Below are 27523 nucleotides of genomic sequence, written 5' to 3' on the forward strand. Positions count from 1 at the left end.
TTTTCCCCTTTCCCTCAAAATGTAAACTGGAAGAGTGTGATGAACATGGCAGTCAAACTGTGGAAGTCAATCAGAGTCCTGCGGATTCTAGTACTGGCAAGAGAGAAATCAGCGTGGAATCATCTCTAAGTGTCTGGCCAAAGCTGAAGTCTGGCTAGCCTCCATGAATGCTGTGAAAATTCTCTGGCTGCAGTCCTGACGTCCTAAACATCTGAGGTTGCATCATTTTTCCCACAGTTGCTTCTGGACTGAATGTGGACAGCATATGATGTAAACAGGTCAGGATAAAGTGTAGACAGTGTCTTCAGATTTTCTCTCCTTTCTTTCTCTCTCTTTTCTCCCTTTCTTCCTCCCTCCCTCACTTCCTTTTCTTTTTCTTCCTTTCCTTCTCACTCTCCCTCTCCCGCCTTCTCCCTCCCTCTCTCCTCCTTCTCCCCTCCCTAGCTTCTTCCCACCCTTCTTTCTTTTGTTTGTTTTGGAAATTCAGGCTTACACAGTTTCAAGACGGATTTTGCCCAAGGGTTTATCAGTTTCCTGAAGGGTAGAAAGAGTATAAAGACTTGTGAAAAAGACCATTGCCGAAGTAAATAATACAGCCAAAGAGGCAAAAAATTCAGTTAGTGGTAAAATGTTTACTTTTTTCTGTGCTGCTTTGCTATGAACCCTTTCTTCCCTGAAGCCCTCACAGGTCTTCGCTGGATGGTCAGTCAGAGATCTCCTGTGCTTGTGTTGCTTAGGTGGCATGGCAGTAGGGAGCATGGAACATGGGCTTTCTCTAACTAGCGAGTGGGGGTTGCTCTCCAGTTGAGGTGTGCAGGCTTCTCAGTGCGGTGTGTGGCTTTTCTTGTTGCAGAGCAGGGGCTCTAGAGTACAGGTTCAGTAGCTGTGGCGCATGGGCTTAGTTGCCCTGGGGCATGTGGAACCTTCCTGAACCAAGGATCAAACCTGTGTTCCTTGCACTGGCAAACAGATTCCTAACCACTGAACCAGGGAAGTCCTAGAAAATGTTTTTAAAGGACGCTAGAGGGAAATTCGGAGAAGGCAATGGCACCCCACTCCAGTACTCTTGCCTGGAAAATCCCATGGACGGAGGAGCCTGGAAGGCTGTAGTCCATGGGGTCGCGAAGAGTCGGACATGACTGAGCGACTTCACTTTCACTTTTCACTTTCATACACTGGAGAAGGAAATGGCAACCCACTCCAGTGTTCTTGCCTGGAGAGTCCCAGAGACGGGGGTGCCTGGTGGGCTGCCCTCTATGGGGTTGCACAGAGTCGGACACGACTGAAGCAACTTAGCAGCAGCAGCAGCAGAGTCAAATTTCTCCTAGAAAACTTAAGGAAAAACAATCTTTGAACTTCTGCCTATGACTTCATTCATTTCTTTCCTACTACTCAGTTTCTAAGTCTTCTCTTATCAACATTTATTTTAAAAGTAATCAAACTCCATCTTCTAATAGCTCACGATTCCTTTGACTCTTTCTCAGTATGTGGCTATTCTGTTTGAAACAAAATCCAGATAGACCAGGATTTTGCATCTGAGCATCAAAGCAAGGGGTAGAGCTGGAAATTAAAGGTCTGTGTAATTGGAGATGGTGAATATAATGTCTCAAGAGCTTTGATTGTAGAGGCCTCGGTGTTCTGACAAATATGAAAATAAAATATATGTGAAAACTGTTCCTTTTGTGTCTGACCCACCACAGATCAACAGATGAATTATTTTTTACAGACAGAATTAAGGCAGTCCTACTGGCGTACCAGCAGATGAATAGTTCAAGGACACTGGGGATTCTGGAGGATTCTCTCCTGCTCCCTTATCTGAGAAACGTCTAATGCAGAACTGGTTAAATCATTGCCTTTCTGCCTTTATTCGACGGACTTTTCCCTAGTATCGGTTTACTGGTAAGAAACGTGCACCAAAATTCTACTTTCCTTGGCCTCCCCTCCGTTGAACTTTGTTGAACAGAATGCCTGACTCCTGCCTAACTTGGCTCTCTTCATCTTGGCTCAGGCTGAAGCAACTGGACAGCTTGGCTCAGAGTCCAGGGGGTTAGAGACTACAACCTCGTGGCCACCCTGCCTCTCCCTCACATGGGCTGTTCTTGCCCAGTCTGGTGAATAGTTCTTGGCAACTGCCCCAGAGAATAGAGCCACTAACAATAGCAACTCTCTTTTTAGCTCGAATCTCTTGGTACTCAGGACTGTGAACTTAGGAAAACCTAAAATAACCTGTGTAATTACAGTGGGTTACCCTAAGAGTCTATTTCTGCCATTACCAACTCAGGATGTCACTCCAGCAGATATTTAGCTGCTCGTAGTGGAAAGAGTACTGGGCTTATGGCCAGACAGACCTAGATTCAAAACCTAACTTGGCTATTTACTAATTTTATGACATTGGGTAAGCCACTAATTTGAATCTGTTGGAACTGAATGAGCGTCCACCTATACATATAAATGCTTGGAAACCTGCAGAGTGTTATACAAGGTTAAACCATTGCTATTGGGAAATGGGGATAAAGTTTTAAGAAAAATTTAAATCTTTGAGAAGCAGATGAATCAACTTACCCCTCTGCTCCATACCATAGTGTAGCGTTAGTCACTTTGTCGTGTCCAACTCTTTGTGACCCCAGGGACTGTAGCCCACCAGGCTCCTCTGTCCATGGAATTCTCCAGGCAAGAATACTAGAGTGGGTTGCCATTTCCTTCTCCCATTCCATACCATGCTCAGTTTTAAAACTACAGGTTGTTTCCACTTAAAGTTAAAGACAGTCTTCCCCCTTTGCTTATGACACATTTGGAAATGGGGGAATGATTTGGCAGTTCCTTTCATATCAAGGAATGACAAAGCAAGAAGATGAGTCTTTATACCTAATTAGTACAGGAAAGAGTGTTATCCACTTATGTGCTAACTGTGCCAGCAAACTGGCTTTCTCTGAAGTTTAGCCATTGTTTTTATTACTTAAATTTTTATCTTATGTGTAGGAAGAGAGATTGGTTCTTCAGAGTTAGACATATTCTTACCCTTTCTCACTACTCTTGTATAAACAGAGTAGGACCCTGTTTGTACAGGACCCTGGGTACCTACTGGGTACAAATCCTTTCCATGTTTCTTGTTTGCAGGAAATAAGCTTCATTCAGCCTCCTCAATCTTCCCTGGGTTCCAAAGGGCACATTCTAATAGGCCGATAAACAGGAAAGGGAAGGAACGTAGTAAAAAAGGAGAAGTCAAGAAACAATAGAGCAGTCCTGGGGCAGGCTCCTGGTTCCAGCCAAAAATGGCTTCTCTTGGGTTGAGAAAGTGAGGCCAGGGACCACTCCCTGACCACTCCCTGCCCAGATGGCATGGCCAGAAAAACAAAAATAAAAACAAGAAAGCTCTGCCTGTGGATTTTACCACCTTGTAGGGGTCTTAATTGGAGAAGGCAGTGGCAACCCACTCCAGTACTCTTGCCTGGGAAATCCCATGGGCGGAGGAGCCTGGTAGGCTGCAGTCCATGGGGTCGCTGCGGGTCGGACACGACTGAGCGACTTCACTTTCACTTTTCACCTTCATGCATTGAGGAAGGAAATGGCAATCTACTGCAGTGTTCTTCCCTAGAGAATCCCAGGGACGAGGGAGCCTGGTGGGCTGCCATCTATGGTATCGCACAGAGTCGGACATGACTGAAGCGACTTAGCAGCAGCAGGGGTCTTAATAGGCTTCCCAGGTGGTGCTAGTGGTAAAAAAAATCCGCCTGCCAATGCAGGAGACACAAGAGACACAGGTTCAATCTGTGGGTCTGGAAGATCTCCTGGAGGAGGGCACTGTTAACCCACTCCAATGTTCTTGCCTAGAAAATCCCATGCGTAAAGGACCCTGACAGGCTATGATCCACAGGGTTGCAAAGAGTTGGACATGACTGAAGCGACTTAGCAAGCATTCAGGGGTCTTAATAGTTTTCTTGGCCTTATAATAAATTACCACAAACTTAGTGGCTTAAAGCAACACACATTTATTACCTCACAAATTCCATGGATCAGGAATTCAGAAACAGCTTTGATGGGTCCTCTGCTCAAGATCTCATAAGGCTGCGATCAACCTATAGGCCAAGCTGGTGTCCTCTCCCAAGATCACAAGGCTTTTTTTTTTTTTTTTTTTTGCCATGGGGCTGTAGGATCTTAGCTACCGGACCAGAGACAGAACCTGTGCCCTCCACAGTGAAAGCCTGGAGTCCTAACTACTGGACCACCAGGTTAATTCCCAAGCTCACAAGGCTTTTGAAAGGATTTAAGTGGCAGAATTCATGGTGCCTCTATCACAACGGTTTATTTTACAGCATAAATCACATTTTTTTACCAGTGAATTTCTGAACAGAAAGAACTTACTGTAGTGGTCTGACACATAATTGTTGAATAAATGGTATATGGTTATGGTATATATAGTATATGGTTACTTGAGACCCATATTATTTTCTAATTGATTTGTTAGCAACTTGAGGGCACATGATTTAGGTCATACCTGAATGGTCTAGAGGTTTTCCCTACTATCTTGAATTTAAGTCTGAATTTGGTAATAAGGTTCATGATCTGAGCCACAGTCAGCTCCTGGTCTTGTTTTTGTTGACTGTATAGAGCTTCTCCATCTTTGGCTGCAAAGAATATAATCAGTCTGATTTCGGTGTTGCCCATCTGATGATGTCCATGTGTAGAGACTTCTCTTGTGTTGTTGGAAGAGGGTGTTTGCTATGACCAGTGCATTTTCTTGGCAAAATTCTATTAGTCTTTGCCCTGCTTCATTCCGCATTCCAAGGCCAAAGTTGCATGTTACTCCAGGTGTTTCTTAACTTCCTACTTTTGCATTCCAGTCCCCTAGAATGAAAAGGACATCTCTTTTGGGTGTTAGTTCTAAAAGGTCTTGTAGGTCTTCATAGAACCGTTCAACTTCAGCTTCTTCAGCGTTACTGGTTTGGGCATAGACTTGGATTACTGTGATATTGAATGGTTTGCCTTGGAAACAAACAGAGATCATTCTGTCATTTTGAGATTGCATCCAAGTACTGCATTTCGGACTCTCTTGTTGACCATGATGGCTACTCCATTTCTTCTGAGGGATTCCTGCCCACAGTAGTAGATATAATGGTCATCTGAGTTAAATTCACCCATTCCAGTCCATTTCAGTTTGCTGATTCCTAGAATGTTGACGTTCACACTCTTGCCATCTCCTGTTTGACCACTTCCAACTTGCCTTGATTCATAGACCTGACATTCCAGGTTCCTATGCAGTTTTCTCTTTACCGCATCGGACCTTGCTTCTATCACCAGTCACATTTACAGCTGGGTATTGTTTTTGCTTTGGCTCCATCCCTTCATTCTTTCTGGAGTTATTTCTCCACTGATCTCCAGTAGCATATTGGGCACCTGCTGACCTGGGGAGTACCTCTTTCAGTATCCTGTCATTTTGCCTTTTCATACTGTTCATGGGGTTCTCAAGGCAAGAATACTGAAGTGGTTTGCCATTCCCTTCTCCAGTGGACCACATTCTGTCAGACCTCTCCACCATGACTCGCCCGTCTTGGGTGGCCCCACAGGCATGGCTTGGTTTCATTGAGTTAGACAAGGCTGTGGTCCTAGTATGATTAGATTGACTAGTTTTCTGTGAGTATGGTTTCAGTGTGTCTGCCCTCTGATGCCCTCTTACAACACCTACCATCTTACTTGGGTTTCTCTTGCCTTGGGCATGGGGTATCTCTTCACGGCTGCTCCAACAAAGTGCAGCCGCTGCTCCTTACCATTCAGGTATGACCTAAATCAAATCCCTTATGATTATACAGTGTAAGTGAGAAATAGATTTAAGGGCCTAGATCTGATAGATAGAGTGCCTGATGAACTATGGAATGAGGTTCGTGACATTGTAGAGGAGACAGGGATCAAGACCATCTCCATGGAAAAGAAATGCAAAAAAGCAAAATGGCTGTCTGGAGAGGCCTTACAAATAGCTGTGAAAAGAAGAGAGGCAAAAAACAAAGGAGAAAAGGAAAGATATAAGCATCTGAATGCAGAGTTCCAAAGAATAGCAAGAAGAGATAAGAAAGCCTTCTTCAGCGATCAATGCAAAGAAATAGTGGAAAACAACAGAATGGGAAAGAGTAGAGATCTCTTTAAGAAAATTAGAGATACCAAGGGAACATTTCATGCAAAGATGGGCTCAATAAAGGACAGAAATGGTATGGACCTAACAGAGCAGGAGAGATTAAGAAGAGGTGGCAAGAATACACAGAACTGTACAAAAAAGATCTTCACGACCCGGATAATCACGATGGTGTGATCACTCATCTAGAGCCAGACATCCTGGAATGTGAAGTCAAGTGGGCCTTAGGAAGCATCACTACAAACAAAGCTAGTGGAGGTGAAGGAATTCCAGAAGAGCTATTTCAAATCCTGAAAGATGATGCTGGGAAAGTGCTGCACTCAATATGCCAGCAAATTTGGACAACTCAGCAGTGGCCATAGGACTGGAAAAGGTCAGTTTTCATTCCAATCCCAAAGAAAGGCAATGCCAAAGAATGCTCAAACTACCGCACAATTGCACTCATCTTACATGCTAGTAAAGTAATGCTCAAAATTCTCCAAGCCAGGCTTCAGCAATATGTGAACCATGAACTTCCTGATGTTCAAGCTTTAGAAAAAGCAGAGGAACCAGAGATCAAATTGCCAACATCCGCTGGATCATGGAAAAGCAAGAGAGTTCCAGAAAAACATCTATTTCTGTTTTATTGGCTATGCCAAAGCCTTTGACTCTGTGGATCACAATATACTGTGGAAAATTCTGAAAGAGATGGGAATACCAGACCACCTAACCTGCCTCTTGAGAAACCTGTATGCAGGTCAGGAGGCAACAGTTAGAACTGGACATGGAACAACAGACTGGTTCCAAATAGGAAAAGGAGTATGCCAAGTCTACCCTGCTTGTTTAACTTCTATGCAGAGTACATCATGAGAAATGCTGGACTGGAAGAAACACAAGCTGGAATCAAGATTCCAGGGAGAAATATCAATCACCTCAGATATGCAGATGATACCACCCTTAAGGCAGAAAGTGAAGAGGAGCTAAAAAGCCTCTTGATGAAAGTGAAAGTGGAGAGGGAAAAAGTTGGTTTAAAGCTCAACATTCAGAAAACAAAGATCGTGGCATCTGGTCCCATCACTTCATGGGAAATAGATGGGGAAACAGTGGAAACAATGTCAGACTTTATTTTGGGGGGCTCCAAAATCACTGTAGATGGTGATTGCAGCCATGAAATTAAAAGACACTCACTCCTTGGAAGGAAAGTTATGACCAACCTAGATAGCATATTCAAAAGCAGGGACATTACTTTGCCGACTAAGGTCTGTCTAGTCAAGGCTATGGTTTTTCCTGTGGTCATGTATGGTTGAGAGAGGCTGAGCGCTGAAGAACTGATGCTTTTGAACTGTGGTGTCGGAGAAGACTCTTGAGAGTCCCTTGGACTGCAAGGAGATCCAACCAGTCCATTCTGAAGGAGATCAACCCTGGGCTTTCTTTGGAAGGAATGATGCTAAAGCTGAAACTCCAGCACTTTGGCCACCTCATGCGAAGAGTTGACTCATTGGAAAAGACTTTGATGCTGGGAGGGATTGGGGGCAGGAGGTGAAGGGGACGACAGAGGATGAGATGGCTGGATGGCATTACGGACTCGATGGACGTGAGTCTGAGTGAACTCCAGGAGTTGGTGATGGACAGGGAGGCCTCGCGTGCTGCGATTCATGGGGTCGCAAAGAGTCGGACACGACTGAGCAACTGAACTGAACTGAGGGCACAGCCCTGAATCGTTTGTCTTCCTCCAACAGAGTCTAAGCCAGTGCGTGGTCTGATGATTAAGTGGCTAAGTCGTGTCCGACTCTTTGCGACCCCATGGACTGTAGCCCACCAGGCTCCTCTGTCCATGGGACTTTCCAGAATACTGGAGTGGGTTGCCATGCCTTTCTCCAGGAGATCTTCACGACCCAGGGATCAAACCCGTGTTCTGTCCCTGGTCTGGTGGTTCCTGCACTGCAGGTAAATACTTTGCCGCTGAGCCACCATCGCTCAAATCTCATTTCTGCAGGGGGAAAAAAAATCAGGTGCAACAAGCAAGCCCGGAGCCTGAGAGCAAGGGAGGATCTGGCGATACTGAGTGAATTTGTGAGAAGTTACGCTGGAAGTATGTAGGAGAGACCGATAGCAGAAGTCTGCCACTTTAAATCCTACACGGCTGTACCTCTGCAGGTGACCTATGAGTCTTCAAGAAGCTGTAGCTATGCTTCTCGCGAGAGGAAAGACGGACCGCGAGAAAGTCTGTCCGTGCCCCGCCTTCCTTGAGCCCCACCCACTCCCTGTCCGGACTCCCACCTTGAACCAGCTGCGTGTGACGTCTTGACGCGTGCGTGGCCGTGGCGTAGGAGGCGGGCCCGCGACGCGGCGCCGGAGGAGGAAGTGGTGGGGTTGTTGCTTCTTCTGCGCCCGCTGCTGGCTCTGGGGGCGCGGAGTGGGGCCACAGTTGCCGCCGCTGCGTTCGCGCTCTCCAGCTGTTCCCCTCCATGTGCCCGGGATCCGTCGCTCCCCTTCCTCAGGCCGCCGCTTACCCCGGGGTCTATGGAAGTAATGGAAGGACCCCTCAACCTGGTGAGTGGCCCACAGAGGGTTGCGTCGGCTCTCGGGCACCTTTGCCTCAGGACCCCATCTCGGCGTGCACCTGACTGGAGGCCGGGAAGCTGGTTTGGCGCGGGTGATTCTAAAATCTGGGGGGCGCAGACAGGCTCGGCCCTACCGCGGCTCCAGCCAAGCAACCGCAGAGGGCCCCTCGGGGATCCCTGGGAAGCTCCTGCCTCCTGTTCCCGCCGCCTTCAGGCGCCCCCTACCCCAGGGCCCTGGGCGAGGGGGCTCCCACCAACAAGGGCTGCCACCTCTCCAGACCGGAGGAAATGCCTCCAAGCGCCACGTAACCACCTCTTTGCAGCCTGGAGAGACACTGAGAAATGGTGTGTAATACTGGTTCTAACTTCTAACACAGGGTCTGAAGTCTGAGCGTCCCCACTGTGGAGAAATCATAATCTCTCACCCCTGTTTCCCTTCACCCATTTCTCCCCTGTGTTCACATGCATAAACTGAGACTTTCCTTTCTCAACTAAATTAGAGACAGCTGTGGGGAAAAGACAGAGCTGTGCCTGTTTTTAGCTCAGTTTCATCACTTAAGGTATCAGGAAAGTATGGTAGATGTTTACCTTTCTCAGAAAAAGCATTGATAGCTCCTTATTATGTTTTTAGGCACCTCAGGTGTAGCGATTTTAAAACAAACACGAGTTTTTTTCCGCCTGGCCACTGTATCTTTTGGTTTTCCAGAGAGGGTGTCTATTTTGGATACAAAAGTTAGATTACTTAAAGTTGTAGACAGACAAGGTAACTTTTTTCAGTTCAACTATGATAGTGGGTTTGGAAAAAAGAACATATGGAAAATGAAAACATGAAAACTAATGAACATATGAAAACTAATAGTTTCTCACGTTGGAACCCTGAGAACACGTGTGGTGGGAGAGCTCTGGGCAGGAATCAAACCATTCTGTAGAGAAGCAGTACAGCCTGGTGGATTAAAAGTATAGATTCGGGACCTAAACTGCTTGGATTTGAATTCTAGCTTTGTTGCTTAATAACTATATGACCTTGGGCAAATTAGGTGATCTCACTCTTTGTGGTTTGTTATGAGGATTAAGAGAGTAAACAAAAGTAAGGAGCCTAGAACAGTACCCGGTATGTAATGAAGTGTAAGAGTTAGTTATTACAATAATCAGACCAAAACTCTTAATTTAAAAATCTCACTTGGACTTGGTGAGCTTAAAAAGTTTAAGATTCTAAGACCTAAAGCTATGGTTCCCAGATGGCTGGTGCCGGGTTAGCTGCTATGAGAAGTGCTTTCCAGTTTTATTGTTGAGCCCTGCCCCCATTGGTAAGAGTTGTTTACACTTAAAAAGAACCAGACTAGATTTGTGATTTTTTTTTTTTTTTAAACCAGGGAAATGTCTTGCACTTTTCTTGGTTTTAAGGTGACATATACTTGGCAGTGAAATATAATGGATGGCTCAGTACTGAAACTTCACAGGAACATTATTAGAAATAACCAGCAGTTCACAAAGTGCTTCAAAGTTCAAGTGTCCTTGCAAAATGACCATTGGTTCATTTCCAGTTAACTTCACTTTATTTGGCTGCTTGCTTCAGCATAACCCCAGCCAAATGCCCCACTAGTGTGTGGTAGCTTATGAAAAGACTGGAACTGGGTGACAGTTTAGATGGAGCAGCAGAATCACCAGTTTAGGAAAAATTAGTTGACTTGGCAGTGGTATTGCCTTTTTATAGAAGAGAATTTTGAGTAGTCTTAGGAGTCTAGCATAAATCCATAATCCAGCCATACAGTTTATGTAGACAAGTATCAGAAATTTGGCATCTTGAATTCTTAAGCCATTTGAGATTTCAAAGATTTAAGTTTTAGGTCTAGCTCTTTAATGGAAGAGAACAATAGAACAGAAATTAACGTTTACTTGAATCATTTTAACTGTGCCAAGTATCAGTGTCTGGCCTCTGAATTTGTTGTCACTCAGTTTTAAAAGACAGATTTTTTCATTTTCTGTTGTACTATATCCTGTAGCTTATATGTTTTATGTGTAGTTTGTATCCCTTAGTTCCCTATCCTGTCTTGCCCTATCCTCCTTCCTTCTCCCTACAGGTAACCACTAGTGTGTTTTCTGTATCCAAGTCTGTTTCTTTGTTATTGAATATATTAATACATTCATTTTTCTCCTTTAGATTTCACATGGAAGTGATGTCATATGGTATTTGTCTTTCTCTGCCTGACTGATTTCACTTAGGCCCTCCAAGTCCATCCATGTTGTTGCAAATGGCGACATCTCATTCTTTTTTTTATGGCCGAGTAGTATTCCATTATTTGTGTGTGGTGTGTATGTGCTGATAAACATATCTATATATACATATACACATACATCACACCCCTTTCTATTCATCTGTTGATGGGTATGTTGGTGGCTTTTGTATCTTGGCAATTGTAAATAATGCTGCTGGGAACATTGGGTTGCATATATCTTTGCAAATTAATATTTTCGTTAGAAGACTGAATTTTTTTTAAGACAAACACATTCTTTTATGCCAGCCAATATTCATTCTAGTATCCAGCAGACTCAACATGAGAAACACTTCTCAATGCTATAATTTTGAGTGCCTTTGAGCATCCCATTAGTCTATACAAGCTTTTCTAATGACATCATAGTGTATTCCAAACTGATTGCATAAGGACTTATTACAGTACCTAGGTTTATAATCATGTGTCCTGAGAGCATCCTTGAAATTAAATAATAATTGCTTCCCAGCTTTACAGATAAATAAGCCTAGACAAATTAAGTAGATTAGTGACTCAAATACATTATGGAGCTACCTTATGTTGATATCATGACTTCTTTCTAGTAATTCTTCTGTCTTAATATACTTAAAATTTCAGTATGGTCCTTGTCTATACTGAATTACAGATTCTTTGTCAATATCGAGTGGCTTTGCTCTAGTGCATGGTGCTAAGTCGCTTTAGTCGTGTCTGACGCTATGGACCACCAAGCTTCTCTGTCCCTGGGATTCTCTAGGCAGAAAGAATACCGGAGTAGGTTGCCATGCCCTTCTCTATGGGAATTTCCCAACCCAGGGATCAATCCCCGTTTCTATGTCTCCTGCTTTGGCAAGCAGATTCTTTACCACTGGCGCCACCTGGGAAGCCCTTCTCTGCTTTAGTATTTCTTCTTTTATGTTAGATTTGCAGTATGAATTTGTAGGCCTATTTCCTCACAGTGATTTTTAAGATATGGAAGAGACCAGCTTGAAATTGTCATTTTAATATATAGTATGAATACTGTGTTCTAATTTTCTGGTTTTTGAAGTTGGTCAAAAGGAAAATAGGATGAATTGTATTGACGTTGGTGGGGGGAATAACTAATCTTTGGGCTCTGAATAAGTTTTTTTTTTTTTCCATCAATTTTCAATATGGAAAATTATAACTTATAAAATTACTTAGTGTATATTTAGGCATTTCTTTCCTTACACTTAATTTTGGTGATGCAAGTGCTAGTAGCAAATGTCAAAACTTATGTGAGATAATTTCTAGTTCTTTGTTTTCGGTCTATTTGGGAATGATGTCAGACTTCAATTTACATATGCCTGTGTTGCTCATGCTTCACTTACCTACTCTCCAAAGTCTAAGGACAGAGTCCATGTCACTGTGTGACCACAGTTGTGTTCTTTGTGTTTGGCCCTTTTAAGAGTGCTGAGAATATGTTGAGAAGCTGAAGTGCTCTTTAGAGTGCTCAACTCTTCTCATCTAAATAAAGGTATCAGGTATGGTCCAAAGGATGGCCTTGTACGTATGGGGTCTTTGTAACTATTCCATGTTAATTATATTGACAATAAAAATAAAATCTTGCCCTGAAAAATATCAAGGAAAATTTCATCTTGTCACAGGCTAGGCTAAGCTTGGTGGAAGCACTCTGAGGGATGGCAGTAAAGCACTAAGACTTACCCAGTAATTACAGAGTCCTGGGGTTGGCAGCAGGCACTTACAAATATTATTGTTTTGTTTTCTCAGTAGTTGTATGAGATGTTTAACATTTTACAGATGAAATCTTGGAACTGCAGAATAAGTGGTGATAGTTGGATTTGAAAGCAAGATTCTAAATAAAGTATCTCATCTTTCTATTAGATCATGTTTGCCCATTTGTTTTAACTGTGATCCACAATAAGAAATTTTTACTTAATGACAGTACACACATACCTAGGTGTATATTACTTTGGAGCTTGATTCCTTATGGATGTGCAAAATGCAGGGCCATTCATAAATTTAACCCAAAATAAGACAAAAATGTAGAAAACTTGAAACATAAAGTGCTGTGTGTGTGTATATAGTATTGTATGTGATATACTCTGTTGTGCTGGTCTCAGTCGTGTCCGACTCTTTGCAACCCCATGGACTGTAGCCCTCCAGGCTCCTCTGTCGGGGATTCGCCAGGCAAGAGTACTGGACTGGGTTGCCATGCCCTCCTTCAGGGGATATTCCCAGCCCAGGGATTGAACCCAGGTCTTCTGCATTGCAGGCGGATTCTTTTATTGTCTGAGCTACCAGGGAAGTCCAAGAATACTGGAGTGGGTAGCCTATCCCTCTTTCCAGGGGATCTTCCTGACCCAGGAATCGAACTGAGGTCTCCTGCGTTGCAGGCGGATTCTTTACCAGCTGAGTCTGTGTAGTGTTATATATGATGCACTCTAAATACTGTTAGAGTTTTTTAAATGCTGGTTGTGACCCACGGATTGATTTCAGGACTCACTGTTGGTTTTCATCCTGTAATTTGTCTTCACAGCAGATGATGGCAGTTCTTAAAAAAAGGGGTGGGCATGGGGGGAGGGGCAAGGTAAACTGAAATCTTGAGGAAGGAGAGAGATGCAGCAGACTGCCTGTGGGGAAATGACTTAAAAAGGTCTTCCTGGACCTCTCTAACAGCTGAGCAGTTATCCTGAGTACAGTTCATTATATTAGTTACACAGTCGGTGTACTACTTACAGTTAGGGGATGCTACTTTAGAAGCATCATAGTAGACTCATAGTAAATTGATTTGGAAATGGAGAGTGAATGACTTTTCTCCTTTGCTCTCCATTGAGGACATTACTGCAAGGTTCAAGAGTACATTAGATTTTCCTCTGCCAGTTTATTGTGTTTGGTAATGGTATTCCTTTTCTTTTCATCTTTACTTACAGTTTCCCCAAGGACACAAATAAATAAATGGAAATTTAATAGAAAGTGATACTTTTTTTTTCCTTTGGGAAAGAACACAGTATGAACCTGTAGTTTTAAGGCAGTTAGCATGTAGTTCTTGGTGAGGACAGTCACTTGTAGTCTAGCTGTAGTTAGGAGTTTTGTTGGTCACAGGTGATAGAAATCCATTTCAAATTAGCTTAAATCAAAAGGGATAATTTATTGAAATCAAAAGGTAGGTGTAAGGCACCTGAAAGATGTTAAGACTCTGAGCTTCCACTGTCTAGTGCACGGATTCAGTACCTGGTTGGGGAACTAAAATCCTGTGTGCCATATAGCATGCCTCCCCTCTCCCCTTCCCCCCAAAAAATGAAACATGCAAAACGAAGGTGCAGGAAGGGCAAGACTACAATGTAGGTTAGTCTGAGGGCTTATGGGACCAGGGACTCAAGATAATCAGGTTTTTCTGCTGTGCCTCATCAGACTTTATTGCTTTACTTCTCCCTCCAGATTCCAAATCTACATTTTCCACCTGGCTAGTTACAACCAGTCAAAACTTTCCTGACGTACCCTCTGGTCCTAAGTTTGAGAATATGCTGGAATGGTTTCTTTAGATGTCTAGGGGACGAGGTAATTTATAAATACAGCAAGTTCCATGGGGATCATATTGATTGTATAGGAAGAACAGTTCACAGGGTTCACGGTGGGGGAGGGGGACGGGCATGTGGAAAGTGTCGGCTGTTTCTGAGGAGGATTCAGCAAGGGAGGAATTTGTACGGGGCACATGGAATAAGGGGGCTTCCCAGGTGCCTCAGTGGTAAAGAACCTGCCTGCCAGTGCAGGAGCCATCGGAGATGTGAGTTCGATCCCTGAGTTGGGAAGATCCCCTGGAGCAGGAAATGGCAACCCACTCTAGTATTCTTGTCAGGATAATCCCATGGACAGAGGAGCCTGGTGGGCTAGGGCCCATGGGGTCGCGAAAGCACTGGGCCTGACCGAGCACGTGTGCGTGTAGTAAGGTGCTACCACGTCTAAAGCTGTCTCACCTTTTAGACGGGCTTTAGGACATTCTGTGGTGCTGTGCTTTCATGCTTACTCAGGAGGGAGTAGGAAACTGCTGGTTAAAATGTCCTCAAGACTGGGTGGATGAGATAGTGAATGAAGTAAATGTACCACTGACTGGTTTTCTTGTGCTCAGTATAGGTGTATATACATATGTATAGTTGTTTATTTTAGATTTTGATGCAAAGATTTATTTTGGTATTTTCTATGAAATACATTAATGCTCATTTGGCATTTAAGAATCTTTGGTTTTGTCACCAACCCTCAACATAACCTCTTTCGTCCTTCCATCTGACTGACTGACTGTTCATTGACCCATCAAACGCATGAGCGGTCATTGTCTTATCAGGTAATCTGGACATCAAAGATTTGACAAAGTCCCTGTTCTTACAGAACTTTTATCCCATTCTGTAGTTTTCATCTGTTGTGTTCTCTTTCTCTGTTTTCTTTAGCATCTTAAGCATAGTTAGAGTTCCTTGCTATTCCAATACCTGGGTAATCTCTGGTTCTGTTTCTGTTGTTTTCTGTTAGTGCCATTTTTCTGCTTGATGTGCTGGTAACTTTATTGTATATTACACGTTAATGGATGATGTGTTATGGAGATTCTGAATTTGTTATTTTCCTCCAAAGAATGTTGTTAATAGCTTGTTCTTCTGGCTGACAATTAAAATGCTATTGGATCATCTTGATTCAGTCCAGGCTTGATTTTAGGCTTTACCACGGTTGGTCTGTTTCAGTTTTACCCATGATGCCTAGAGTGTGGCCTTACTCACAGGGCTGGACTTTTGAGGTCTCAACTCAGAGTCCCAAGTGTTCACCAAAGGTAATACTTTCTCTCGACCCAAACTGCAACCTGTCTCCCCAACACTGTGTGGCTTTTGAATTCATTGCTAAGAATTTCTGCTCAGCTTCCTGGAATTGGGGCCTGTTCATGTACAGCTTAGATGTTAGCCAAGAATCTGAGAGAGTCTTTGATGCATACTTGTAGGGTGTCTCCATTGCACTTCCCTCTAACCCTGGACTCCTCAAAATCTAGCTTTTCCTTCCAGTTTCCATCTCCTTAATCCTTCAAGCTTGGCTTCAACAGTAGGTACTGAGAACTTACAGATGTACAAGCTATATTTAGGAAAGGCAGAGGAACCAGAAATCAAATTGCCAACGTCAGTTGGATCATAGAAAAAGCAAGGGAATTCCAGAAAACGTCTGCTTCTGCTTCATTGATTATGCTAAGCCTTTGATTGTGTGGGTCACAACGAACTGTGGAAAAGATAGGACTACCAGACCACCTTACCTGCCTCCTGAGAAACCTATGTGCAGGTCAGGAAGCAACAGTTAGAACTAGACATGGAACAACCAACTGGTTCCAAATTGGGAAAGGAGTACGTCAAGGCTGTATATTGTCACCTGCTTATTTGAATTATATGCAGAGTACATCATGCGAAATGCTGGGCTGGATTGAAGCACAAGGTGGAATCAAGATTGCTGGGAGAAATATCAATAACCTCAGATTTGCAGATGACACCACCCTTATGGCAGAAAGCAAGGAGGAACTAAAGAGCCTCTTGATGAAGGTGAAAGAGGAGAGTGAAAAAGCTGGCTTATTACTCAACATTCAAAAAACAGAGATCATGGCATCCGGTCCCATCACTTCATGGCAAATAGATGGGAAAAAGTGGAAACAGTGTCAGATTTCATTTTCTTGGGCTCCAAGATCACTGCAAGATGGTGACTGCAGTCACGAAAATTAAAAGATGCATGCTCCTGGGAAGAAAAGCTATGACAAATCTAGACAGCCTATTAAAAAGCAGAGACATCACTTTGCCAACAAAGATCGGGATAGTCAAAGCTATGGTTTTTCCAATAGTCACGTATGGATGTGAGAGGTGAACCATACTATAGAAGGCTGAGCACCGAGAAATTGATGGCTTCGAACTGTGGTGCTTGAGAAGACTCTTGAGAGTTCCTTGGACAGCAAGGAGATCAAAATTCTAAAGGAAATCAGCCCTGAATATTGATTGGAACGACTGGTGCTGAGGCTGAAGTTCCAGTACTTCGGCCACCTGATGTGAAGAGCCTACTCATTGGAAAAGACCCTGATGCTAGGAGAGATCAAGGGCAGCAGAGGAGGAGATGCTTGGATGGTTATCACCGACTCAATGCATGTGAGTTTGAGCAAACTCACGGAGATAGTGAAGGACAGGGAAGCCTGGCATGCTGCTCTTCAAGGGGTCACACAGAGTTGGACACAACTGAGTGACTGAACTTTGGCCAATGAGATACTGCCTTCTTGGGCTTTATTTTCCTATACTCTGTTTTGGAAAATGCACTCAGAATGCCAAGGGGAATGCAGGTTTCACCTTGTACATTTCCCATTTCTTAAAAATGTATCCTTCTGTTAGTTTTTTTTCTCAGCCATCTATAAACTTGTTTTTTTATACTTCACCCAGTTTTGTAGTTGTTTACAATTGGAGGGTAAACCAGTGCCAGCTATTCCATCCTATCTGGATCAGAGGTACAAATTTCCATGAGAATTTCCACAGGATTCTCAAATCAGTGTATTGTAAACCCTAAGTGCCAGAAATTATTTTAATATGAGATTATGGTATCACAAAAGCTAATATTCCCAATATTCAGTGACAGGATATCCCAACCATGTAAGGATTGGCCAGTCACTGGTTTCCATATTTAAACATCTATTTCCAAATAAAGTTTGAGGCAGCTTACAAATAACAGATACCATACTATTAAAATATTAGTTACCTTAAGTGAATACTTAAGTGAAAGTCACTGTCATTTCCGACTCTTTGTGACCCCATGGACTCATGGACTATAGAATCCATGGAATTCTCCAGGATTCTGGAGTGGGTAGCCTTTCCCTTCTCCAGGAGATCTTACCAACCCAGGGGTTGAACCCAGGTCTCCTGTATTGCAGGTGGATTCTTTACCAGTTGAGCCACAGTTACCTACTGAGATAAGTTATCCCAAAACGTAGCAGCTTAAAACACACATTTGTTTCCCCACAGTTTCTGTGTGTTGGGGATAAAGGCATAACTTTGCTGGGTTCTTTGCTTCAGGGTCTTTTACAAGGCTGCAGTCAAGGTGAGGGTCAGCTAGGGGTGCGGTATCATTTGAAGGCTCTCCTGAGGCAGGAGCTGCTTCCAAGTTCACTCACAGGGTTGAGGGCAAGATTTCATTCCTTGAGGGGTTTTGGATTGAGGACTTCAGTTCCTTGTTGGCTGTTGGCAGGCCACCTCATAACCTTCCAGGTGAGTGTTTCCTTGGGGCAGCGAACAACATGACTGTTGGCTGCACTAAAATAAGCAAGGGAGAGAGAGCACTACCAAGATGCAAGTGACAATCTTTGGTTACCTAGCCATGGAAGTGACCCTCCATCACCTTGATTGTACTCTATTTCTTAGATGTAAATCACTAGGTCCAACCCACATTTGAGGAAGGAAGATTATATAAGGTTGTGAATCCCAGGAGGGAGAAGTCATTGGGAGCCATATAAGCAGCTTACCGCAATTGCTGATAGAAAAGCAAAGAAAATAAGAACTGAAGCAACAAAGAGTATCAAGAAAGTATAATCCTTTGGGGCTACATCAAACTAAAAAACTTATGCACAGCAGCAAAATGAAAACCAACCTACTAAATGGGAGAAAATATTTGCAAATTATATATGATGAGTTAGTATCCAAAGTAGCAAAAAAAAAAAATCTGATTAAACAACAGGCAGAGGATTTGAATAGACATTTTTCCAAAGAAGACATACGGATGGCCAACAGGTACACAAAAAGATGCTCAACATCACTAATAAGGGAAATGTAAATAAATCAAAACCCCGAGATATCATCTCTCACCTGTTGGAATGGTCGTGGTTTAGTTGCCAAGTTGTGTCTTGACTTTTGCGACCCCATGGACTGTAGCCTACCAGGCTCCTCTGTCCATGGAATTCTCTAGGCCAGAATACTGGACTGGGTAGCTGTTCCCTTCTCCAGTGGATCTTCCCAAACCAGGGACTGAACCCAGGTCTTGCGCGTTGCAAGATTATTTACTGTCTGAGCCATAGAGGAAATCCTCCCTGTTAGAATGGTGACTCTTTAAAAGATATGAAGTAACAAGTGTTGGCCAGAATTGGAGAAATGGGAACCCCTGTGCACTGTGGGTGGGACTGTATTCATACATTGGTGCAGCCACTGTGGAAAAAGGTCCCTTGAAAAATTAAAAGTAGAATTACCATACTATCTTGCAGTTCCACTTTTGGGTATTTTTCTGGGGGGAAAAAAGAAAACAAAAATGTCTACTGAGATTCTCTGCCTGTAGTTTCAGTTCAATTGCTCAGTTGTATCCGACTTTTGCAACCCAATGGACTGCAGCACAGCAGGCTTCCCTGTCCATCACTAACTCCTGGAGCTTACTCAAACTCATGTCCATCAAGTTGGTGATGCCATCCAACCGTATCATCCTTTGTCATCCGCTTCTCCCACTTTCAATCTTTCCCAGCATCAGGGTCTTACCAAGGAGTCCGTTCTTTGCATTAGTGGCCAAAGTATTGGAGTTTGAGCTTCAGCATAAGTCCTTCCAATGAATATTCAGGCCTGGTTTCCTTTAGGATGAACTGGTTGGATCTCCTTGCAGTCCAAGGGATTCTCAAGAGTCTTCTCCACACCACAGTTCAAAAGCATCAATTCTTTGGTGCTCAGCTTTCTTTATAGTCCCACTCTCACATCCATACATGACTACTGGAAAAACCATAGCTTTGACTAGATGGACCTTTGTTGGCAAAGTAATGTGTCTACTTTTTAATATGCTATCTAGGTTGGTCATAACTTTTCTTTCAAAGAGCAAGGGTCCTTTAATTTCATGTCTGCAGTTACCATCTGCAGTGATTTTTGGAGCTCCCCAAAATAAAGTCTGTCACAGTTTTCCCCATCTTTTTGCCATGAATTGATGGGACCAGATGCCATGATCTTAGTTTTCTGAATGTGGAGTTTTAAGCCAACTTTTTCACTCTTTCACTTTCATCAAGAGGCTCTCTAGTTCTTCTTCACTTTCTGCCATAAGGGTGGTGTCATCTGCATATCTGAGGTTATTGATATTTCTCCTGGCAATCTTGATTCCAGCTTGTGCTTCCTCCAGCCCAGCATTTCTCATGATGTACTCTGCATAGAAGTTAAATAAGCAGGGTGACAGTATACAGCCTTGATGTGCTCCTTTCCCGATTTGGAACCAGTCTGTTGTTCCATGGTCCAGTTCTATCTGTTGCTTCGTGACCTGCATACAGATTTCTCAGGAGGCAGGTAAGTTGTTCTGGCATTCCCTACTCTTGAAGAATTCTCCGCAGGTTGTTGTGATCCACACAGTCAAAGGCTTTAGCATGGTCAGTAAAGGAGAAGTAGATGTTTTTCTGGAACTCTCTTGCTTTTCCAACGATCCAGTGGATGTTGGCAGTTTGATCTTTGGTTACTATGCCTTTTCTAAATCCACCTTGAACATCTGAAAGCTCACTGTTGAAGCCTGGCTTGGAGAATTTTGAGCATTACTTTGCTACCGTGTGAGATGAGTGCAATTGTGTGGTAGTTTGAACATCCTTTGGCATTGCCTTTCTTTGGAATTGGAATGAAACCTGACCTTTTCCAGTCCTGTGGCCACTGCTGAGTTTTCCAAATTTGCTGGCATTTTGAGTGCCAGCATCATCTAACAGCAGCATGTTTTAGGATTTGAAAGAGCTCAACTGGAATTCCATCACCTCCACTAGCTTTGTTCATACTAATGCTTCCTAAGGCCCACCTGACTTCACATTCCAGGATGTCTGGCTCTAGGTGAGTGATCACACCATTGTGGTTATCTGGGTCATTATGATCTTTTTTGTAAAGTTCTTTTGTGTATTCTTGCCCCCTCTTCTTAATATCTTCTGCTTCTGTTAGGTCCATACCATTTCTGTCCTTTGTTGTGCCCATCTTGGCTTGAGATGTTCCCTTGGTAGCTCTGATTTTCTCGAAGAGAAAATTGCTGTGGTTTAATCAGATTGTTTTGCTTTTTATTTTTATATTGTATGAATTCTTTGTTATTTTGGATACTAACCCCTCATCAGATATAATGTTTGCAAATATTTTCTCCCATTTGGTAGGTTGCCTTTTCATTTTGATTTCCTCTGCTGTGCATAAGCTTTTTAGCTTGATGTAGTCCCACTCTTGGCTTTTGTTGCTTTTGCTGTCAGTTAATAAATTATCACGACCAAGAATTGTGTCAAAGAGCTTTCTGCCTGAGTTTTCTTTGTGGAGTTTCAGGTCTTACGTTCTTTAATCCATTTTAAGTTAACTGTTATGTGTTGTGTAAGGTAGTGGTCCAATTGCATTCTTTAGCACGTGGCTATCCTGTTTTCCCATTATCATTTATGGAAGAAACTGTCCTTTCCCTGTTGTATATTCTTGGCTCGTTAGACACTTGTTAATTGACCGTTTATTCATGGATTTATTTCTAGGCTATCCTGTTCCATTGATCTTTGTGTCTTTAATGCTATCATAGTGTTTTGACTACCGTAGCTTTGTAGGGCTTCCCCGCTGGCTCAGACGGTGAAGAATCTGCCCTTATTGTGGGAGACCTGGGTTCAGTCCTTGGATTGGGAAGATCCCCTGGAGGAGGGCATGGTAACTCACTCCAGTGTTCTTGCCTGGAGAATCCCATGGACAGAGGAGTCTGGTGGGCTACCGTCCACGAGGTCGTAAACAGTCGGACACAACTGAGCGACTAAGCACACACATAGCTTTGTAAGATAGTTTGGAATCAAAGAGCCTGATTCCTGCAGCTTTGTTCTTTGTATTGCTTTGGGTATTTGGGAGTTTTTGTATTTCTGTGCAACTGTTAGGATTGTTCGATTTCTGTGAAAAGTACCATTGGAATTTTGACAGGTTGCACTGAATCCATGTATTGTAGTATGGGCATTTTAACTATTCTTTAAATCCATTCCATCAGTGGCTTAATAGTTTTTGTGTACAGGTCTTTAACCTCTTTGGTTAAATTTACTCCTAAGTACTTATTGCTTTCGATGCAGTTGTAAATGGGATTGTTTTCTTAATTTCTCTTATATATTTTTAGAGTATAGAAATGCAACAGAAATATGTGTATTGATTTTGTAGAATATTTGACTGTGCCGGGTCTTAGTTGTGGTACTTGGGATTTTCAGTCTTCAGTTATGGCATGCAGAATCTTAGCTGCAGCATGAGAACTCTTGGTCATGGTGTGTGGGATCTAGCTCCCTGACCAGGGCTCCATCCTGGGCCCCCTACATCAGGAGTGTGGAGTCTTAGCCACTGACCACCAGGGAAGTTCCTGTGTATTGATTTTTTATCTTACAACTTCGTACTACATTCATTGATTCTAAGATTTTGGGTGGAATCTTTAGAGCTTTTGGTATATAATATCTTGTTATCCATAAATAGTGAACAATTTTACTTCTTTCTTCCTGCTTTGGATGTCTTACTCTCATCTAATTGCTGTGGCTAGGAGGGACTTCCAATGCTATGCTGACTGAAAGCAGCTAGAGTGGACATCTTTGTCTTGTTCCTGATCTTAGAGGAAAAGCTTTGGGCTTTTCAGTGTTGAGTATTATGTTAGCCATAGGCCTGTCATACATGGTTTTTATAATGTTGAGATACATTTTCTCTGTATTCATTTTGTTAAGAGTTTTCATCATGAGTGGGTGTTGATTGTTATCAGATGCCTTTTATCCTGTTGAAATGCTCATATCATGTTTAGTCTTCCTTTTGTTAAGGTGTCATCACATTGATTTTAGGGTAAATTTGATTTGTTGAACTGTCCTTGTATCCCTGGAATAAATCCCGCTTGATTTGTTAGTATTCTGCCAAGGATTTTTGTATCTGTTCATCGGGTATGTTGGCCTCTAGCTTTTTTTTGTTTTTGGTGTCCGTGTCTGTTTTGGTATCAGGGTGATGCTGGCCTTGTAAGATAAGTAGAGTAGGGAAGTATTCCCTACTCTTCTGTTTTTGGGAGGAGTTTGAGAAGGATTGGTATTAACTCTTGTTTGAATTTGTGGTAGAATTCACCAGCGAAGGCCTCTGGTCCTGGGGTTATTCTGTGTGAGGCTTGTGGTTACCTCATTTTACTGTGCTTCACTTTATCGCACTTGCAGATGTTGTTGATTTTTTTTTTTTTTTTAAGACAAGTTGAAGGTTTGTGTCTACCCTGTGTCTTATTGGAATTGTTATTCTAAATGTATTATATTTAAATTAAGGAAATATCCTTTTTTTTTTTAAGGACATAATACTATCGCACATGTAGTGTAAACATAACTTTTACATGCATTGGGAAACCAAAAAATTTGTGTAACTTGTTTTACTCTGGCATTCGCTTTATTGCAGTGGCCTGGAACTGAACTTGAAATATCTTAGAGGTATGCCTCTTATTGGTCTGTTCAGGTTTTCTGTTTGTTTGTTTGTTTGTTTGTTTTCCCCAAAGCTTTTTTCCCTAGGAATTCATCCATTTTTTTCTAGGTTGCCCAGTTTGTTGGCATATATTGATAATTGTTCATAATAGTCTTTTATGATCCTTTGTATTTCTGTGTTATCTGTTGTAACATCTTTCATTTTTGTTTTTGTTTGTTTGGGGAAGTGGGGGTGGGGGAGTTGGCCACACTATATGGCTTGTGGGATCTTAGTTCCCCAACTAGGAATTGAATCCAGGCCACAGCAGTGAAAGCAGTGAGTCCTAACCACTGGACCTCCAGGAAATTCCCTCATTTTAAAATTTTACTTGAATCTTCTCTTTTTTTCTTCTTTGAGTATTGTTGTTCAGTTATGTGCAACTCTTTGTGACCCCATGGACAGCAGCATGCCGGGTTTTCCTGTCCTCCACCAACTCCCAAAGTTTGCTCAAACTCATGTCCGTTGAGTCAGTGATGCCGTCCAACCATCTCATCCTCTGTTGCCCCCTTCTCCTGCCTTCAGTCTTGCCCAGCATCAGGGCCTTTTCCAATGAGTCGGCTCTTCACTTCAGTATACTCGTTGAGTACAGCTATAGGTTTGTCAATTTTGTTAATCTTTTCAAAGAACTAGCTCTTGGTTTTACTGATCTTTTCTGTCTCTCTCTTTTTTTTTTTTTAATCTCTATTTTGTCTGTTTCTGCTCTGATCTTTGTTATTTCCTTTCTTCTACTAACCTTGGGCATCATTTTTTTTTTCCTAGTTCCTTGAGGTGTAAAGTTAGATTATTGGAGATTTTTCTGGTTCTGCAAGGTAGGCTTTTATCCATATGAACTTCCCTCTTAGAATTGCTTTTGCTGCATCTCATAAGTTTTGGTATGTTTTATTTCCATTTTCATTTGTCTCAAAGTATTTTTTGTTTCTCTTTTGATTTCTCCTTTGACCTATTCATTGTTCAGTGGCATGCTATTTAATCTCCACATAGTTACAGTTTTTCCAGTTTTCTTCTTGTAATTTATTTCTTCTTGTAATTAGTTTCTGTGGTGGCTGGAAAAGATGCCTTGAAATGATTTCAGTCTTTTTAGGTTTATTAAGACTTGTTTTGTGGTCTAACACTATTATCTATCCTGGAAGATGTTCTTTGAGCACTTGAAGAATGTGTATTTTGTTGCTTTTGGATCGAATGTTCTGTATATAACAAAACAGATATAAATAAATGACCATATAATCTTTGCTTTAAGAAAGATCTTTAAAAATTGTTTTAAAAATAAGAACTACATGAAAGTAAGTTTTGTGCAGTATCTTTAGTTGAAAGAGAATGCAGTTTAGTCTCTTCTACCACATTATACATTTTATGGTGGTAGATAGCTCTGATGCTTTTAAATTCTTTTTAAAAATAATATTTATTTGACTGTGTTGGGCCTTAGTTGTGGCACACAGGCTCTTCATCGGGGCGCAGGGGCCCAGCTTCTCTCTGGCTGTGGCGCGCTGGCTTGGTGCCTGTGGTGTGTGGGCTCTCTAGTTGTGATATATGGGCTCCAGAGTGTGGGCTAAGTAGTTGCAGTGGGTGGGCTTAGTTGCCCCACGGCATGTGGAATCTTGGTTCCCTGACTAGGGATGGAACCCACCTTCCCTGCATTGTAAGGCAGATTTTAAACTACTGGACCACCAGGCAAGTCCCTTTTATTGTCTTTTAACTCGTTTAATTTTCATAACATTCTCATCTTAAAGATGAGAAAACTTGGGCAGGAAGTTAAAGCCAAGTTCCAGTGTCTAATAAATGCTCAAGTTGAGATTTGAAAACCTCAACAGTCAGCATTTGCTGGATGTCTAACAAGAATTTGGTGTAGGACTTGTATTTTAATAGGGAATTTGATTGCTCATGTGCCAGATAACTAGAGTAGGTGTGCGTTTTAAAATGAGATGTAACTCCTGAAGTGGCAGAGTGATCAGAGATTGAATTTTACATGGAGAAGTTTTAGGGGAGTTGGAAGAGCCATGAGATCCTGGTCTTACCACTTGAGAACTTTTGGTTTCTCTGGTTTTGAAATGAAAAAAAAAAAGAAAAAAAAAGTTTATTTCGTACCATAGACAGAAATAAACTCAAAATGGCTTAAAGACTTGACATGACAACATTGAATTCCTAGAAAAGAACATAGGCAAAACATTCTCTGACATAAATCATGGCGATGTTTTCCTAGGGTAGTCTCCCAAGGCAATAGAAATAAACAAACAGGACCTAATCAAACTTAGAAGCTTTGCAAAGCAAAGGAAGCCATAAACAGAAAAACAGCCTACAGAATGGGAGAAAATATTTGCAAACTATCTGACTGACAAGGGCTTAATTTCCAAAATATGCTAACAGCTCATAACAAAAAAATAAACAACTTGATTAAAAATGGGCAGAAGACCCAAACACACATTTCTTCAAAGAAGATATACAGATGGCCAGTAGGCACATGAAAAGATGTTCAACATTACTAATTATTAGAGAAATTCAAATCAAAACTACAATGAGATACCACCTCACATCAGTCAGAATGACCATCACTAAAAAAATTCTACAAATTAAAAATGCTGGAGAGAGTGTGGGAAAAGGAATTCAGAACTGTTGGTGGGAATGTAAGTTGGTACAGCTGCTGTGAAAAGCAGTGTTGGAGTCCCTTAAACGAAAAATAGCTGTACATACGATCCAGCAGTCTCGCTCCCGTGCATATATCCGGACACAACTCCAGTTTAAAAGATACATACACACCTATTTTCATAGCAGCACTATTACAGTACCCCACACATGGAAACAGGTTCATGGACAGGTGAATGGATAAAGGTGTTGTGTCATATGTTCACATGGAATATTACTCAGCCACAAAAAAAATGAAATAATGCCATTTGTAGCAACATGGATGGGCCTGGAGGTTATCATAACAAGTGAAGTAAGTCAGAGAAGGAAATACCATATGAGGTCACTTATATGTGGTATTTAAAAATATGACACAAAAAAACAGAAACAGTCTCACAGAAAATTCATGGTTAGCAAAGGGGAAATGGGGTGGGGCAATTTGGGATTAGCAGACATAGCCTATAGTATATAAAGAAGATAACCAACAAGGACCAACTGTATAACAGGGAAGTATATTCAATATCCTGTAATAAACCATGATGAAAAAGGATATGAGAAAGAAAAAATATTCTCTTTTTGTGAAACTTGAAGTTTAACTAGGGAGCTTCATAAATACGGTCCAAGGTAGAAAGGGATTGATGTCATTGGACAGAAACAAAAGACACAGCGTTAGAATGAGGTAACCCCAGAGAGCATCTCATCCCTGCTTCTTGAGTGCATCTGGGAACCTGTGGGTCTAGCTTTACTGGTGGAATCTGAGGTCCTACTGAAGAGTCGTCTACATGTATTTCGCAGGGCATTCAGATTCAGTTAAAACTCAAGAAGCACAGATGTGGTCTAACTCCATCATTTTACAAGTGAGGAAACAGACCCTGAAGGCCCAGATAATATGGCTGGTTTTAGTGGGAGAGTGCGGAGAAGGCACTGGCAACCCACTCCGGTACTCTTGCCTGGAAACTCCCATGGATGGAGGAGCCTGGTGGGCTGCAGTCTGTGGGGTTGCTAAGAGTCGGACACGACTAAGTGACTTCCTTTCACTTTTCACTTTTCATGCATTGGAGAAGGAAGTGGCAACCCACTCCAGTGTTCTTGCCTGAAGAAGCCCAGGGACAGAGGAGCCTGATGGGCTGCCATCTATGGGGTCACACAGAGTTGGACATGACTGAAGCGACTTAGCAGTGGGAGAGTGAGGACTTGTGCCCAGTGGCCCAGGTTCTTGGTAGGGCTTTGCCTACACTGTGCCATCCTAGTTAGAAAGTACTTTTGGATTTCAAGAGAACACTGTCTCTTCTAGAGGGTTCTTTCAAAGCCTAGAAAGGTAAAGCCTTTGATTCTTTCATTTTTTCCCCCCTACCTAGAACCGGAGTGTCACTTGTTTAAGCTATACTCACAATACATTTCTTGGAGAAATCATGTTGGTCGTAACTTAGTTTTCTTCATCATGTACGTTCTCTTCCCAAAGATCTCTATCATTTCTGGATGCTATCTAATATTCCTGTGTTCAGAACATGTGTTCTTTCTTCAGTCCAAGACTCCATGGTTGAAATTATTTTCAGCCCATAGTCATTTCTTGTTACC

General features: G+C 42.3%; 1 protein-coding gene and 1 long non-coding RNA gene across 5 annotated transcripts in view; both read left to right on the forward strand.

Moving 5' to 3' along the window:
- Window positions 1–1894, forward strand: part of LOC132658630 (uncharacterized) — a 42199-nt gene extending 40305 nt beyond the window's left edge. For both annotated transcript variants that reach the window (XR_009598497.1, XR_009598496.1), the window contains one exon: window positions 34–1894. This is a non-coding gene — a long non-coding RNA (uncharacterized LOC132658630). The remainder of the gene's footprint in view (window positions 1–33) is intronic.
- A 6537-nt stretch (window positions 1895–8431) lies between these two features.
- The window catches only part of NRBF2 (nuclear receptor binding factor 2), a 31183-nt gene continuing 12091 nt past the window's right edge, over window positions 8432–27523 (forward strand). For 2 of the 3 annotated variants that reach the window (XM_004021396.5, XM_004021397.5), the window contains exon 1: window positions 8432–8656. In XM_004021396.5, the coding sequence (XP_004021445.1) occupies window positions 8627–8656 (30 nt within the window). In that variant the 5' untranslated portion in view covers window positions 8432–8626. Of the gene's footprint in view, window positions 9013–27523 lie in introns of all 3 variants that reach the window. The other variant, XM_042241156.2, reaches the window with a different exon arrangement.

This window comes from Ovis aries, chromosome 25 (genome assembly GCF_016772045.2).
Source record: "Ovis aries strain OAR_USU_Benz2616 breed Rambouillet chromosome 25, ARS-UI_Ramb_v3.0, whole genome shotgun sequence".
Classification (NCBI taxonomy): domain Eukaryota; kingdom Metazoa; phylum Chordata; class Mammalia; order Artiodactyla; family Bovidae; genus Ovis; species Ovis aries.